The 17214-nt window shown below is 34.5% G+C and overlaps 1 protein-coding gene and 1 long non-coding RNA gene across 2 annotated transcripts; both read right to left on the reverse strand.

The window, feature by feature from the left end:
* Window positions 1-3893: 3893 nt before the first annotated feature.
* LOC113114461 (ADP-ribosylation factor-like protein 3) lies at window positions 3894-7552 on the reverse strand. Its single transcript, XM_026281391.1, has 6 exons — window positions 7535-7552; window positions 6178-6304; window positions 5542-5627; window positions 4705-4779; window positions 4150-4335; window positions 3894-3972 (listed from the first exon to the last, which is right to left on the reverse strand). The coding sequence occupies exons 1-6, from the start codon at window positions 7550-7552 to the stop codon at window positions 3925-3927; spliced, it is 540 nt and encodes a 179-aa protein (XP_026137176.1). The 3' UTR covers window positions 3894-3924.
* A 6819-nt stretch (window positions 7553-14371) lies between these two features.
* On the reverse strand, window positions 14372-15801 carry LOC113114462 (uncharacterized). Its single transcript, XR_003293734.1, has 4 exons — window positions 15705-15801; window positions 15284-15343; window positions 14494-14580; window positions 14372-14406 (listed from the first exon to the last, which is right to left on the reverse strand). It is a non-coding gene; the product is annotated as an uncharacterized LOC113114462 (long non-coding RNA).
* Window positions 15802-17214: the final 1413 nt, after the last annotated feature.

Consider the following 17214-nt stretch of genomic DNA (forward strand, 5'->3'; position numbering starts at 1 on the left):
AAAAAAATCTAAATACTTATAATGGTAGAGTATATTTTTTCACTTTTTTAATTGGGGTGAAATGCGACCTGAACATGTTTTAATTTCGGTAAGATTCGTCCAGTATTTAGTTGGTGCTGCTGAAGACTCCTCACTGAATTCACTCAGGATGAAATGTTCTGCTTCTGTGCTTCATCTGTCAACATCGGTCCATTACCACAAGAAATCATCTGAACTCTTCTCTCAGCTTCTAAAAACAAACCGCATCATGATTAGTGTATAATGTACTCATAATGGTCATGTTTACAGCACTTATAGTAATTATTCTGGTGCTCTACATGCCTGACTGTTGTCATGTGTGAATTATGTGAGAGTTATTGTGTTTATCAGCTTTAAAGAGTCAAAAAATTGGATATAGGCTATTTTTTCACAATATTTAGTGATGTTGCTGTCTTGTTAACACACCGTTTATGTCTTGTAGCTACATTTTAGAAGGATTTATCCCAATGCAACGCCCCACTGACTTCCATTGTGAGTGTTTTAATGTTATTGCTTATTTTTACAATCTGAGAGAAGACTCAGAATTATTTCAAGCGGTAATTTACCATCACAGATGACACTTTGCAGCTCTTCTCAAAATTCGTCTGGTCTTTCTCTCTGTTTTGCCCTTTTAGTTTTTGATGTGTTTCTCTGTCTGTGTATTGTTTGCTTGCTGCCTAACTGTTTCCTCAAAGTGATGTGAAAATGAAGCAGGAGTGACAGCGTGACTCATTTAATCTCCATTGTACAATATATTTGAGTAGATCACAAGCAGGATCAATAATTTCACGCATTACTTCTGCAGAAAACAGTCATTTCAGTTTCAGTTATGAGACAAAGCTGAATAGAACTGACAAAGAAAATGATAAAGCTGTATTCTGCTTTTCATCCAGTGAGGTTTTTGATAAAAATAAATCTCTTATACTCACCAAAATAGCGTTTATTTATTTATTTATTTAAATAAAGCATGTTTTATTATTAATTTAAATATATATAAAAATTATTTTGTAATATATGTTTTCTATGTTAATATATTTTGTAATATAATATAATATAATATAATCACATGATCCTTCAGAAAAATTTCTGTTTTTTATCAGTGTTGAAAATAGTTGTGCTGGTTAATATTTTTGTGGAAACTGTAATACATTTTATTAGAGGATTTCCTGATAAATATGAAGTTGAAAAGAACAGCATTTAGCAAAACAGAACAGCAAAATAGAAATCTTTCATAACATAGGCTAAATGTTTTGAATGTGTGCTTTCCGAATAAAAGTATTTTGAACAGCACAGAGTTTTGTATATTTATTTATTTTTAAATATGATGTCTAAATGACATACTAATTACTTTGCAGTTTGTATTCCTCAAAAATAAAGAAGGATAAAAAAATAAATAAAAAAGGGAAGAAAAGAAATCAAGCACTGATTTGGTTTCTTCGAGAGGCAGGGTCTTTCTCAGATGGTGTTTCCCAGCGAGGGGCTGGAGGAGCTGCGTCTGAAGGTGGCGTCCTCTCTGTCCAGACTGCAGCCGGAGGTTTGCCGCCCGTCTTTGGGAGACGTCTGCAGCGTGCAGTGGAAGCAGAAGGCGTAGAAGAACGCCACCAAGAGCAGGAAGCAGACGATGCAGAAGATGATGACTATGAGGATGGTGTGGACGTGTGTGTACGCGTCTTCAGACGGGAACCCAGGGCTGAATGTCGGGGTCACCTTCTCTCCGCTGACATACCCCTCAGAGCTGAGGTGTGCCCCACCACTCATGACGGCGAGGGGAATTCTGGGTAACCTGGTGTGGAGGTGAAGAGAGTTTTTCAAATGTCTCTTACGCTCACCAAAGCTAAATTTATTTGATAAAAAATACAGTAAAAACAGCAATATTTTGAAATATTATTACAGTTTTTAAATAACTGTTTTCTATGTGAATAGATTTTAAAATGTAATTTATTCCTGTGATCAAAGCTGATTTTATTTGACAAAAATACAGTAAAAACAGCTATATTTTGAAATATTATTAGTTTTTAAATAATTGTTTTCTATGTGAATAGATTTTAAAATGTAATTTATTCCTGTGATCAAAGCATCATTACTCTAGTCTTTAGAGTTGCATGACCCTTCAGAAATCATTCTAATATGCTGATTTGCTGCTCAAGAAATATTTCTTATCATCATCAATGATGAAAAAAGTATAATCAGAAGCATGGCAGGTCTACACAACACTTCACAGCATATGACAGTTAGTCAATGGGTTGGAAAAGCCCATTTTGATTAGTATTCAATGTTGGACTACTGGGGACCTAATGTAATATCTCAGTCAAAAACGAGCATGTATTGTATTTCAAAGCATTAGTCTCTTTTTCTGGTTTTCAGAAGCTCTTTCTTAACTAAAAGTTTGACAGGAGGCAGAATTAAAGAGACTCACCCAGTCGAGTGAAAACTGCTGTCAGTTTTTATCTGTAGAAAAGTGTTCCTGCCTGATCTTTCTGGAGATCAGTCCACTTTTGTTTGCATTACTGAACCTGCTCACGGTACGCTTCCATGCGACAGGACGAAAGAAACGAAGAAATGAAGAAAGGCTGGAGAGAGAGGAGGGAGGCGGTGTTGCCATAGCGACGCTGGCTGAGTGGATGAGAGCTTGAAGAGAGCCTGACATGCCAACTCAACACAGATGAGTTGATAGATTCCACAATAACATAATAATGAGTCTGTTATTGCCATTACAGCTCATGAAGCGTGTCCATCCAATTATACTGAGGTGAGATGAGATGCAGAAGTGTATGTTTATGGGTTCTCATCAAATTTCTGATTGAATGTTTGAATCATTTCAGTCACAGAAGGAAATTAATTGGATAGATAGATAGATAGATAGATAGATAGATAGATAGATAGATAGATAGATAGATAGATAGATAGATAGATAGATAGATAGATAGATAGATAGATAGATAGATAGATAGATAGATAGATATTTTCTGGCTGATGGGTTGAATACATTTATCAGTGTCTGTCAACAGCTGGAGAGCTTTATTTTCATGCAAAGTAGATAATTGTTGCAGTTTGTCTGCTGATTTCTGTGTTCAGTCCATATTTATCTGCTGCCATCTCCTGGATGGTGAGAAAGAAAGAAACCTGAAACACACTGAGCCAAATAATTCACATTTGGTTGATCTTCTTGAATACATTTCTTTGTCTTACACTGAGAGTAACAGTCATACAGGTGAGCAACATCATGTGGGTGAGAGAAAAAAATTGCATTTCCTTTCATTTTCCCCCTTTTACTTTAATGTGTAACAACAATATTTTTTCCATAATGGACCTTTCTTGTTAGTCCTTTCTAAATGCGAAATTAAATGTACATGGAATACAAGACAAGTGAATATGTAATAAATTAACAGTTGATTTGTTTTTCCATTTGAAGGCAAAATAAATGGCGTATTAAGATATGTACATTAATAAATGCATTCATTCATTTTTATTAATTTGCTATTCTAAGAAAAACAAGAACAGACACAGAGGCGAGATCTTTTCTGATGATCCACTAACTGTCAACAGCCAGTTTGAGAGTACAGTGTAATACCATGATTCATAAAAAAAAAGGCCTGCTCAAACACAATAGTCTGCAGTTATTGTTTGTGAGAGATGTCTGTCTATTGATATCACCACTTTTATAAAGTCAGACACTCAGTATTTGCTAATCGTGAAATTTAGTGACATAAAAAACTGAGACACTAAAGGCAAATGTTTCAAAATAATCCCAATTACTGTTTTACAAGCAAACATACAAACAGTATATTTAAAGGAATATGCAAACATCTTAAGAGCCCTTGGAGTTTATTGTACTGATTACATGGAAATCGTGGATATCGCATGGGTGTTGTTACATGCTCGTGCAGTTCACAGGGTGTTATTATGTTATTTCGTCCTGTTGACGAGGTTGTTACAGATCCAATTTATACCATCCTGTAAATACAGGAAGATTTAGATGCACTTTTACCCCTCAGACTGCTGTAATTGGTGGTCAAAATTATTAGAACACTATATTCTCACAAGTTATTATTGTTATTTCTATCTTTAGCTGTAGTGTGTCAGTAGGAACAAACCTTCATTTAGCCATTAAGTGTAATGCTAGTGCCTCACCTGCACACCCTCTCCTGTGACCGCCGGACAGGCCTGGATCTGCCAGACTCGGTCTCTGTATGTGTGCAGGTTCAAACCCTCTGTGATCTCGCTGGCCTGAGACGCCGTATCCAGATCCTGTTTATTCACAAAGATGAGGATGGGTCCGCCTGTGAGATTTTCCTCGTCTATCAGCTCTGGCAGCTCCTACAGACATGTATGTAACAGCGGCATTCAAATTTAGGTCACAATATTCAACATCTGTAGTCAAATCCTCCAATTCTGTCTTCGAATTTGAATATATTAACTTTCCTGAGGTAAATGTAACTTTATGTGATTTGTTGTTTCCAAGCTGTTTAAAACATTTCATGACTGAAACACTTATTACATCATAAATGGATTTATGCAAATTTTAATAAGGTGTCAGACTTTTGGACCCCGCTGTAGGCTATGTTGTTCCATGTTTTATTGTGTAATTGAACACAATTCACTGATAACACACAAGTAACAAACAAATGACCTTTGTTCTGTGGGAAGATTCTGGGAATTGTATTTGCATATGATTTCTGGCCTTACCAAACCTGTTTCCTCAAACCGCTTCTTGTCGGTGCTGTCTATGACATAAACCTGCAGATGAACCAACAAGCATCTCTTGTTTATTAGCAAATAGTGACAGTTGACATATTGTGTATGCAGTAGGGATGCACCGAATCCAGGATTCGGATTCGGCCGAATACTGGGCTTTTTGACGGGGTTCGGTTTCGGCCGAACCTTAGTTTTTTTTTTAACCGAACCAAACCCTAGGCTCGGGGAACATTCGTTCCCACACTCGCGACCGGCTGTCACCTGTTAATGCAGAGCGTCTTGTTTTTTTTTAAATGAAATCATGTGAAAGATTAAAGGTTTTACGTTAATTTAATTATGATGCAGGAGATGTGCGTGATCTTACGTAATATTTTTCGTAATATTTGGCTACTGTTCTCAATTACTGTTCTGTTATAAACGAAAACTAAACAGCCTGCTATACGTTTATTGAGTTAATGTTCAATTATTTACATTAATTTCAGTTAAGTCACCAAACATATTCTGATTTTAAAAAAATAATAAAAAATAAAACTTTTCTTTGCATTGCCGCACTTTTTTTTTGAAAGGTTTTGGTTGTTTACTTGCAAGCATAGCTAAGCTTGGTAAATGTCAAAAAAGTTTTTCTCACTTAATGTTGCCTATTCTTTTTTTTTCTTTCTTTTTTTTTACAGTTAAAATAAAATAAAATAAAATGAAAAATACATTGCTGTGGACGTTGTTTACTTCATTAATGTGTTTTACTGTGTTCATGGAATAAGGATGCGAGTAGGATTCGGTATTCGGTTTCGGCCGAATCTTAAACAGTGGATTTGGTATTCGGCCGGGGACGAAAAAAGGACGGATTTTTCTCTGTCTGCCGATGTCCCACACGTTCAGTTTCATTCCATGAGAGGCCACGCTTTTGATGTTAAAGTGCTGGATTGGTCAATATCACCCAAAATAACTGGCGTAATTTGCAAATTGATATGTGATTTGGTAAAACTTATACTTTAATCACATACTAATATCTAAATAAAAAATTGGCTTACATCTTATTTTAAGGTGTCCTATACAGTGTGATTATATAAGTAGATACTGAGCAATATTAATGAACTACCTGTACATGTAATTACTATATGGTTAGGGTCAGAATTAGGGTTCAGTTTAGGGTTACTTGCATGTTATTATGCATAATTTATTGTTATTATAATATGTACTTACATGTAACGTGTAACAAGGACACCTTAAAGTGTAACCAAATATTGCTTTAGGAAATAACCAATGATCACATAAAAAAAAAAGTCCCCTTTTGTAACTTTATTTTTAAAGTTCTGAATCACTAACTTATGAGGCACTATTTCAGTTCGGATACTGTAGTTTCAAAACTTCATGCCAGTCAGATGGTTTCTTCTTGTCTAAGTGACTAGTTCTTGGTCAGGATAAGCTGCAGCTGGATTTCAGCAGGGCTGGTTTTGTTTAGACTCATTTGTGTTGGTGTGATGGTGTTCACTTGAGCAGTGTGGTTTTTCCCAGCGTTGTCCAGATCCACCAGAACTATCCTGAGCACCAGCTCTGTGGTTCCCTTCAGCTTCTGCATCACAGAGAGCAAACCCTAAACAGCACAAACACTACCATTATTCAAGCATACTGAGTTTACATTGTTCAAATGTTTACTTTTTGCCAACAACAACAGGAAATGTTTTGAACCTGATTAAATGTGGTTTTTACCATTAACCATTTCTAATGTTTCAGAAACATTCTTACATTCACGTTTATTCAAAGCAAATTACATTGGATTCAAGGTTTAAACTGATCGGTTATCTTTCCATTGCACCATGCACCATGGTTTATTAATGGAACTTATGTTGCTACTTATTAGGAACGCTTTTTGAAATGTAAGTCAATTACGTATAAAAGAGTGGTTTGATTAATTATTTATTTAGAAGTATATTTTAGGGTTATTACTCTATTGAAATAACAAACAATATTTAACTTGTAAAAAAAAAAAGGTTTATTTCAGCTAGTCGTTTTTCATTTATCATTTTTGTAAAGATTATTAAAAATAAAAATAAAATTGATAAATGCTTTGTAGTCAAAAAATAAAAAAATGACAACAAATTAACTAAAACCTGAACAAAAGTTAGAATTAAAAATATATGAGTTTAACTATATATTAATACAAACTAAGAAGTGTCTTAATTATACTAAAATTACACTTGATTTAAATCCCTAGCCCCCAAATGAGTAATAATAGTGATTCTTGATCAAAATTTTTAATCAAATGCAAAATTGCCTAATAAAAATGACACAATACTAAGGAAACTAGCATGCAGGAGCATTTTCTCAAGCAAATTATTCATAGGTGAACAGATTAAGCTAATGGTGCTTTCTCTTGAGCACATGAAGCATGTATTTAAGAATGCTGCAGTTTAAGTAAGCAGTCGAATTGTTGACTATTGCACGGTTATCAGAAGCAGTTTCTCAGGGTAATGCACAGATCAGTCTGCCAGGCCCCATTCATGTAGTTAAGGCTTATAGAAATGAGATTTATCTGGGTCACGTGACCTATCTCTGATTGCTTGGACCCCTTTCTTTCTGTAAGACAATACTAATCATCCCAGACTAACTCACACCTAAAGCGTACATCATTTATCCAGATTACTGAACATACTACGTGTACGTATTTGGCAGACGCTAAATCCAATTCAAAATTGCATGTCCATTAAATTAATGTGTAAATGACTGTATCTAGCAAAGACAATTATTGAATAGTTTATTCTGGGTTTTCTGATCACAAATGAACTGGGCAGGGATACCAACACAGAAGAAGCGACAAACGTACCTTTGGAGCTTCACCCATCTTGACTTCTGTCATTTCCTGGTTGCTTATATTCTCCCGTTGTCTCCGCAGGGTTATGGATGTGTATTTAAATCACGATTACCACTGTGCTGACAATCCCTCTCCCATATTCAGGGGTTTGTGAGTTTGATAGAGAGCTAAAATTGTTAACTTGTGTTGTATTGGACTCTGTCAATGAGTGTAGAACATTTGCAGAATGGAGGATTAGGAAAGACTGAATTAGTGTCTCTCTCCTCACCACCCCCACTGAGACTTTAGCAGAATTATCTCTAGCTGTAGGTGCTGAGGGGAATCACAGCGACTTACTAACCCTGCTAACCAGTACTGTCACTTCAGGGTTAAAGTAGATGAGTTTTGAGACATTATTTAATGAGAAATTAGAAATTTAGCATTACATCACTTGCTCACCTCCTCTGCCATCAGAATGAGAGTCCTTACAGCTGATAAAAGCACCACAATAATTCACAAGTAATCCATACCACTCCAGTCCAACAATTAACATCTTGTGATGTGAAAAGTTGCGCGTTTGTAAGAAACAAATCCATCATGACATTTTTACCTTGAAACTGTTGCTTCCAGCTATAGTCCCCTATCCAAAAAATTTGTTTCGTCTGAATCAGGAGAGAAATATGCACAGATCAAGCACAGGTGAAAACAGCCTAAAATAAATTCTAAACAAATAATGGGATGAAGGAAGCATTAATTTGGATATGAACTCAGAAGTGACAGTTTAAAGGTCCTAATGCTGGATTTGTTTCTTACAAACACAGCTTTTTGCTTCACAGGATGTTGATGGAATAGTTGAAATAATTGATGGACTGGAGTAATGCGGATTATTGTTGTGTATAAAAGTTAAGACTCGGCCACACCCCCCTAAAACGTCTAGTTCACACACATATTACACACCCCCACATATCTACATCACTATGTGGGAAGATTTGCATAACACCGCCCAGATGTTCAGTCAAAGAAAGAAGGTGTACCTTTTATTCTCATTGTAGTATTGTTGTTGCCGTTGCTGCCATTTCGTATAGACGCTGCGTGTTTCATTCTGAAAGTGAAACTACTTTGTTTGGCCTTCCAAAAGAGGATGATATCCGCTTCTTCATACCAGGATCTGATACATCAACTTTGCCGGATCGTCTTTCACTGTAGATGAAGTGGAGTCCAGCCCGGGGTCGACACATGTGGTTGCAGCAAGCTTCTTCCTTCGTAGAATCCGCCCACTCAAGGCCGCGGTGTGTGGTGCTGTTTCGTTGAAAGAATTAAACTACTTTGTTTGACCTTCCAAAAGAAAACAAGACTAGAAATCATGATTATATAATGTTTATAATGGGTTTTAGGTTTAATAAAATGAAAGGACATCACAATCTGTTAAGGGGCATAACATTTCCATCACAAGTTTGGGGTGTTCAGCCAATCACAATGCACTGGATAGCTGGCCAATCACAGCACACCTCGCTTTTTAGACCGATGAGCTTTGTGAAAATCGATGCATTTCAGAAGGTGAGTGTAATAATATGAAACTCCACATACATCGGGAAGAAGGAGGCGGGAACCGGCGCACAATCAAATGAAGACTTTAATGCCAAAAATAAACACAAAACAGCGCGTCAGCCCCTCACGGCGACTGACGCGCACGAATAAAAAGCAAACACATAAAATAATGTCCCAGGCCTGGTCCTCTCTCGTCCTTCACGGTCGTCGCTCCAATTTTATATCCTTCCATCTCCTACGTGGGACTCCATACTGGCGGTGGGGTGCAGGTGCAGCTCATCTTCAATCACTACACCTGGCCTCACTCCTCGTTCCCACGCCTCTCGGCCCCGCCCCACCCGCCACAGTGAGGCATAGAGGAACAACAAGATGATTTAAGATAGTTTGATGAAAAATGTTGATTTTTAGGTGTTTTTTAGGTCGATTTTTTTTTTTTTACTTTTTAATGCAGATTTTAGTATCTTGACAAATCTGAGAACAGTTTGCAATATTGCCGAGATGTGAGATTATTGGAGTCTTTCTCTCAGGAGAAAAGCCAGCAAAAGCAATACTGTAAACAAGATTCTCAGTTTGCTCTCAATTTAATCTCATTGCTTTCTAGAAGAAACAATTAAGATCTTAAAGAAATCCCATGTGATTTCTCTTCTGTTCAACAGAAAAGAATTGCTCCTCTCGTTCTGAAAATATGGCAGCAAAAAAAAAAAAAAAAAAAAACCCTGCTGAAAAAGGATTCACACTGCAAACATGTTTGTGTACATGTTAGATTTTAATGGAATAAAAACTTGACAGTATAGTCGAACACAGTACCAGGAGTTGTGTCCCAAATATTGAACTATACTATATATATATATATTGCACTTTGCCCATCTATTTGCAGATCTTGTCTGATAGCCTCTCCTTACTTTAAATGTACCGGTAAATAAAGATGACATTTGAGTGACGTGTATTTGTGTATTTGTGGAATTTTCAGTGTGTTTTATACAACAAAACTGCATAGAATAGTGCATAAGTGCATGAATTGACTCATCTCTTTGGAATGGTAAAAATACAAGATATTTACAATGTAGAATGTGCAATAAAACAAAATTATAATAATAATAAGATGGAAGAGAAACTAATTTTATGAGTTGTAGAGCAAGAAAACAAGGTAACATTTTACAATAAGGATTGAATTTGTTAACAATATTAGTACATTAACTAACATTAACTAACAATGAGCAATACATTATTAAAGTATTTATTAATCTTTGTTAACCATTCATTGTTCAGGTAGCTCTGGTCCATGAATAGATAACTTTTGTTAATGTTAATAATGTATTAGTAAATATAAGACTAATAAATACTTTAGAAGAATTTTTCCATGTTCGTTTATGTTAACTAATATAATATTAACAATTGTAACCTTATTGTAAAGTGATGCTCACAAAACGGTCCAAAAACAAATCTTCTTTCGTTTACTGATTATGACCACTGTATTTCACATTGTTCATTTCTGCATGTGCTTTTAGGATGACCTAACAAGTCAAAAAACATGCCATGTATCAAGCGATTCAGCTTCACTCCAAATCCTTTAATTATAATAATGTGTGAGCAAAATTGATGTGAATTGCATATAAAGTTAATAGAGTTTCATATTAAAAGCTCAATTATTAGTTTATGTTAAAATTGCGTATTCCAAATGGATGGAAATTATATATGCAATTCAGAAACACAAATCCTAAATTTAGGTCTAAATATTTTTGGAGTGTAGAACTGAAAGGTCTCTGAATCAGGAGCTTCAGCTGCAGAAGCGCTCTCTCTCAGTAATAGCTGGTGACCGTGTTCACAGAGCTGTGGATGTTCTCCAGGTTCTGCTGCCTTTGTCTCTTTCTGGCCTGACTCTGAGCTGAGAGAGAGAGAGATGGATGCCATGAAATACAGGACAACATGCATCTGTTTAATTGCAGAAGGTTGTAAATGTACCTTGTCCTCTCTTGAGTGCGATCTTCATGACTATTGCAAACAGCATGAGGAGAGCAGCTGCTGCTCCGACACAAATCAGTAAAACCACCAAAACATTACCAGCTGACAGCAGAAAAGAAACAAGAGGGACATGAGAAATACTATCTATCCATCCATGCAGTATATTTTAATGGTTGCGTGCAAAATTATGCACAGGTGCATCTAAATTATATCAAGGGAAACGGTCTTTATTTTTTTTATTTAATTTAAAAAGCAAACTTTCTTATATTCTAGATGCATGGCACACAAACTGAAATATTACATTTTTTTTTTTTTTTGATGGTTATGACTTACAAATTCAGTATGTAAAAAGAATTTGAATATTATATAATGATTAATTTTGAGTATAAGTACTGATTACTTGTTGGGCGAGTTTAGACCATGCAACGACAATTATAGGAAAGACTACTGACTTCACAGGGAAGATTGTCATGAAGAGCAGATTCAAGAACTTGGGAGAGCTTCACAAGGAGTGGACTGAACCCGGAGTCAGCACATCAAGAGTCACCACACTGCATTTCACCTGGGGTAAGGAGAAACTCTTGCTCAGTGGTCCACGGTCCTCTTTTCAGATGAAAGTTAATTTAGCATTTCATTTAGAAATCAAGGTCTGGAGTCTGGAGGAAGACTGGAGAGGCTCAGAATCCAAAGTCCAGTGTGAAGTTTCTGAAGTCAGTGATGATTTGGGTGCTGTGACGTCTACTGGTGTTGGTCCATTGTGTTTTATCAAGTCCAAAGTTAATGCAGCCATCTTCCAGGAGATTTTGGAGCACTCTATTCTTCCATCTGCTGACAAACTTTATGGAGATGCTAATTTACTTTTCCAGCAGAACTTTAACACCTGCCCACAATGACAAAACCACTTCCAAGTGCTCTGCTGACCATGATATTACTGTGCTTGATTGGCCAGCCAACTCACCTGACCTGAACCTCACAGAGAATCTATGGGGTATTGTGAAGAGGAAGATAAGTAACATCTGACAAACAACGCAGATGAGCTGAAGGCCACTATCAGAGCAACCTGGGCTTCAATAACGACTCAGCAGTGCCAAGCTGAATCCCTCCATGCTACGCCACACTGAAGCAGTAATTCATACAAAAGGAACTCCAACAAAGTATTGAGTTCATTATTAAACCTGCTTTGGAGATCTTGAACATTTCTGTTTTGTAAATTTTTTTTTTGATTGATCTTTGAGAAAATATTCAAATTTTATGAGATACCGATTTTTTTATTTTCCTAAGCTGTAAGTCATAACCATCAGAATTAAAACAAAAAACTCTTGAAATATTTCAGTCTGTGTCCAATGAATATAGAATATAAGAACGTTTGCTTTTTTAAATTAGATTACAAAAATAAAGAACTTTTCCACGATATTCTAATTCTTTCACCGAAAGAATCAGTCAGGAATAATGAGCAGTACAGTCACCTTGTACTTCAATTGTTATAGTAGAGTTGTAGTCCCCACAAATGCTTTTAACCTGGCAGCTGATCACTGAGGTTTTTGGAATGTACTTGATTTGGAATATTTCATTATCTTCATTTTCCTGTAATTCATTGTTCTTTAGCCAGCTGATGGAGCCATGGGGAACATCATGAGTGCAGTTAACAGTCACGATGTCACCCTCTTTGACTTTGGTGGAAGAGGTGTTTACGTTCACATTAAAATCTGGGAAGGAGAGCAAAGGGTCAAAGGTCATCATACTACACATTTCATGTGTTTACAAATGATATCTAACAGATGAAGTCATTTTCCTCTTGTGGGTTAATCACTACAACAGGGGCGTAGAGAAGCAGGGGACACGGGGGAAGAAATTCGTCCCCCGCACTTTTTCAGTCAAATGTGTTTGCATAGAGCTTTTCAAGAGGTGGTGTGAATAAATATAGATTTAAATTCAAAGGGACAGGATAGTTGGCGCGTGACCTGATATTTTATTCAGACCCAGAATAAGGCGAGATGGGGGGGGGGGGGAGGGTCGCTCTCGCACATTAAGTCATACCAGGAAACTCCTAATATGGACAAAAAAGTCCAGCTATTGCTGTATGAAAACAGTTGCTTACACAGAAAAACTGAAACTTTTGGAAACACAAAGACATTAAACATAAGATTGTGACAATATATGTTTTTTTAAGTCATCTTCAGCAGGTGATAAATAAAGTATGAACAATGCAGTGCTAATTGGCATAGATTTATTACAGTATAGAAACTATTCTGCCTTATTATGTGATAAAAAAAAGTGTTTCTAGTATATAAACAAGTCAATATTATTTGTTATTGTCCAGCAGTTATAGATTTTTAAGCAAATTAAAAGCTAGAAATTAGAGAAAAATTTAAGTTTGTTTTAAATATTGATAATCAGGAAATCAGCATATTAGACTGATTTGATTTCTTAAGGATGTGACACTCAAGACTGGAGTAATAATGCAGAAAATACACCTGTGATAACAGGAATAAATTACATTTTAAAATATATTCAAATAGAAAATAGTTATTTCAAATAGTAAAAATATTTCACAATATTACTGCTTTTGCTGTACTTTGGATCAAATAAATGCAGGCTTGGTGAGCAGAAGAGACTTCTTTAAAAACATAAAAAGTTGACTGGTAGGCTATATACAGAAATGTTATATTATAATGTCTTTTATTATATTATAATGTAATGTTATTATATATATATATATATATATATATATATATATATATATATATATATATATATATATATATATATATATATATATATATATATATATATATATATATATTTCTGTCCCTGGGCTACGCCCCTGCACTGCAGTATCTCTGGTAGCATTGATTTGATCAGTGTTTCAGGCAATAATGCACAGTACTTATACCTTTTATCGTGCAATTTGACAGAAAATCTGGGGAAAAGGAGAATGAAAACAGATTTAATACATTCTCAAAAACAATTATTTCAGTCATTATAGATTTTGTATTTTTTATACTATCAGACATTTCTGATTAGTATGGAAGCTTTTTTTCACCACAGGATAAAAATAAATAAATACAAATAAAGTGATTACTACTCTTTATCTCACAATTCAGACTTTCCCCCCTGCAATTCTGAGTTTTCACAATATGTTGCTATTCTTTTTTTCTGTGCTTACATCTCAGAAGTGTGAGTAAAAAGTCATAATTTATTTTTGAATTTCATATTATTTGCCATTGATTACACAACTTTTCTTTCTCCTAAACTAGTGAATTTTTCCACTAATGTTTGTACAACAACAATGAAATGAAATGAGCATTTTAATACAGTTTAAATACAGAATCAAAAACCAAAATGTAACTGACCGTTGTTGCAGTTTTTTGATGTGTTCTGGCACAGTGGACATGCTTGAGATAGAACAAAAACATATAATCAGGTTATTTCGAATGTAAAAAGTCAAATGTAAAATAAATTTTTCTCTGCCTAGACTCTACCTTGTGATGTATTTATTCCTATAGGTTGAGAACAGTTAAAACATTCAACTAGTTCACACGGTTTATCTTGTCCAATGCCTGCACCTACTGAGAGAGAAAAAGACAATACAATATATTACTGCAGATAAAATATTAACCTCACACTGTAAAAATGGAAATCACGTTTTCTTTTATTGCATGTAAACATAGGGTTGAACTTCCATTTCTGACCTGAGGAACTGAACATTTATTTCCAGATGTTTCTTGATTATCTTTCCCTGCTTGTATTTTATTCTAAACTAAAAAAAAAAATAACAGTTTCTGACAATATCCTGATTATCCCAAGCCACTTTCATTTGTGATATCATCCTCTAGGTATAGTGACATTATAAAACAAGTGAGTGATTTCTGTGAATGTGCATTACAATTAATCAATTTGTTTCATATTTATTTAATAATGTTCATGGTTCAAACATGGTTAAAAATATAAAAAAATAACTTTAAACTGACATCCTTTTGTAAGTGAACTGTTAACCCCTCTCAATTGTCATTATTGTTAACCATAACCGAAATGAAAACCATTAAATTCATATTCATTGCTTGAAATAAAATAAACATTAACTGAAATAAAATATTATACAAATAATATACAAAACTGAAGCTTGTTTTAGTACAGTTAGTTGCCAAGGCACTTCTATATTATTTTTTTTTGTTAATTTTTTTTTTTTTACAAAACACAACAAAATTACTAAAACTTTCACAAAAATAAAATGAAAACGGTCAATAAATAAATAAATTCATATAAACTCACAGAGACGAAGACAGACGATGATAAACAGCGCTCTGCTAAACATTCTCGTGATCGCGCGTCCTGACGTCAGCGGAAGATGATTCAAAAACACAACATAAAGACACAGAGGAGTTTTATTTTACTTGACATTTGCTCTTAGTTTTTCCCCACTTAAATTATAACATATTTTAACAATTTTAACTCAGGAATTGCTACTAATTTCACAATCAATCAAGACAAGTACTGAATCAAATGTGATTTTTATTTTATTTATTTTTTGTTTATAGTAGTATTTAGTATATTAGAATATAGTATTTTCCTGCAAAACATACTCAAATAGTCTTTATTTACTTTTCTTTAAATTGTTTTTAAAACGAAGAATAATTTTATGAATTGAAAGATGATTAATAGGCAGATCAAATATATTTAGAAAGCCTTTTACCTGCTTTTTTAAGGCTGTATGTTTCAGATGTGATAGTGTAAGGCGTCAGGAGTGAGTGTCTCTGACAAGAGAGCTCTGTTCATAGACATATTCACACACAGATATATACACTGATAATCATGCAAATCTTCTCTGGAACCTGCGGGCACAGTAATATATTTATATATACAACTGACTGCTTTGCTTACAGTGATGCACATAGGAAACGTGGAAAACTGTTGAATACATGAATTGTATGGATATCTGTGTTTCATGTAAATTTAGTTTGTTTCAATACCGTTTGTAATAAAATTAAAGCTATAATAGAATTTATATATGTATATTTACTCCATGGATGAAATGTATGTTGTGTATTCTAATAATAATAATAAAAAAGATATGCTAGGCATTTATATTCAGTGTCAACATATTTTCTGGAAATAATACATAAAACATTTTGCACATTGCACAAACATTTTAAGAAATAACAAACCTGATTCAAAGGGTATAATCAGATGGCATAAGTAAACCATCAAACCACACTTAAGACATTAAACATTGCCATACTATTAACTGCACTGAATCATTTGTTTGTTTGTTTTTATGTAATCATACTGCTGTGTGCATGTAAATCGAGCGAGCATGCCAAAGAACACATTTTAATCACCACAATATACCCTTAATATGTTAAGCACAAAATAACACTTCAAAGAGGAACTTTGTTTTACCAAGTTAAAAACCAAGTTGCATATAAATACCATGATCTGAGCAACTAATTTTAAAAAGAAAAAGCTTTTACAACAATATTTTTTTTAGCAAGCACTGGAAAAATATGCCTATGTAAAGATCCTACATAAAAAAAAAAAAAAATGAAGACTATTAAATCACATTTATTCTGATTTAGCAACCGAAAGAGCTTTCTGAAGCCAGTAGGGGGAGATGTGAACTTTATAGTTTTGATCCAGAATTTAATTTAATTTAATTTAATTTAATTTAATTTAATTTAATTTAATTTAATTTAATTTAATTTAATTTAATTTAATTTAATTTAATTTAATTTAATTTAATTATGTAGTGCAATTTAATAATAATAATAAAAATGTCCTTAAAGCGGTCCGCGCATGCGCGTCAGCTGATTCTAAGTTCACCTGTTTGAAAATGAAGCGCTTAAACGCACACGAGCGCGTGTCGCTCAGGTTAAACGCACGCGGTCACTAGTGTTCTTGACTTCAGGCATTATGGTGGCGATTAGAGGTCTAAGCCAAAGCTTCTCTCGGCTGGCCAGAGGAGCGTCCTTACATATAAAACTCAGCAAGAGTCGCGTGTTCAAGATGCGCTCGAGCTCGTACCAGGTGAGCGGATATGTGGATGAAAATTATTTTATTTTATAGAATGATGAACATCTATATGAATACACATTTGGTTACATATATCGTTAATATAAAATAATAAAAATAAATCTCTCTCTCTCTCTCTCTCTCTCTATATATATATAATATATTTATAATTTTTACATTTGTTGTTTTGTCTT

This window comes from Carassius auratus, chromosome 14 (assembly GCF_003368295.1).
Source record: "Carassius auratus strain Wakin chromosome 14, ASM336829v1, whole genome shotgun sequence".
In the NCBI taxonomy this organism is placed as follows: Eukaryota; Metazoa; Chordata; class Actinopteri; order Cypriniformes; family Cyprinidae; genus Carassius; species Carassius auratus.

Excerpts from the sequence above, each read along its gene's own strand:
- LOC113114461 (XM_026281391.1), bottom strand. Across the intron at positions 4,336-4,704 it reads GGTTTGAGGAAACAGGTTTG|GAGCTGCCAGAGCTGATAGA; the intron begins GTAAGGCCAGAA and ends ACATGTCTGTAG. Across the intron at positions 3,973-4,149 it reads TCACAGGAGAGGGTGTGCAG|GATGGTATAAATTGGATCTG; the intron begins GTGAGGCACTAG and ends CTGTATTTACAG.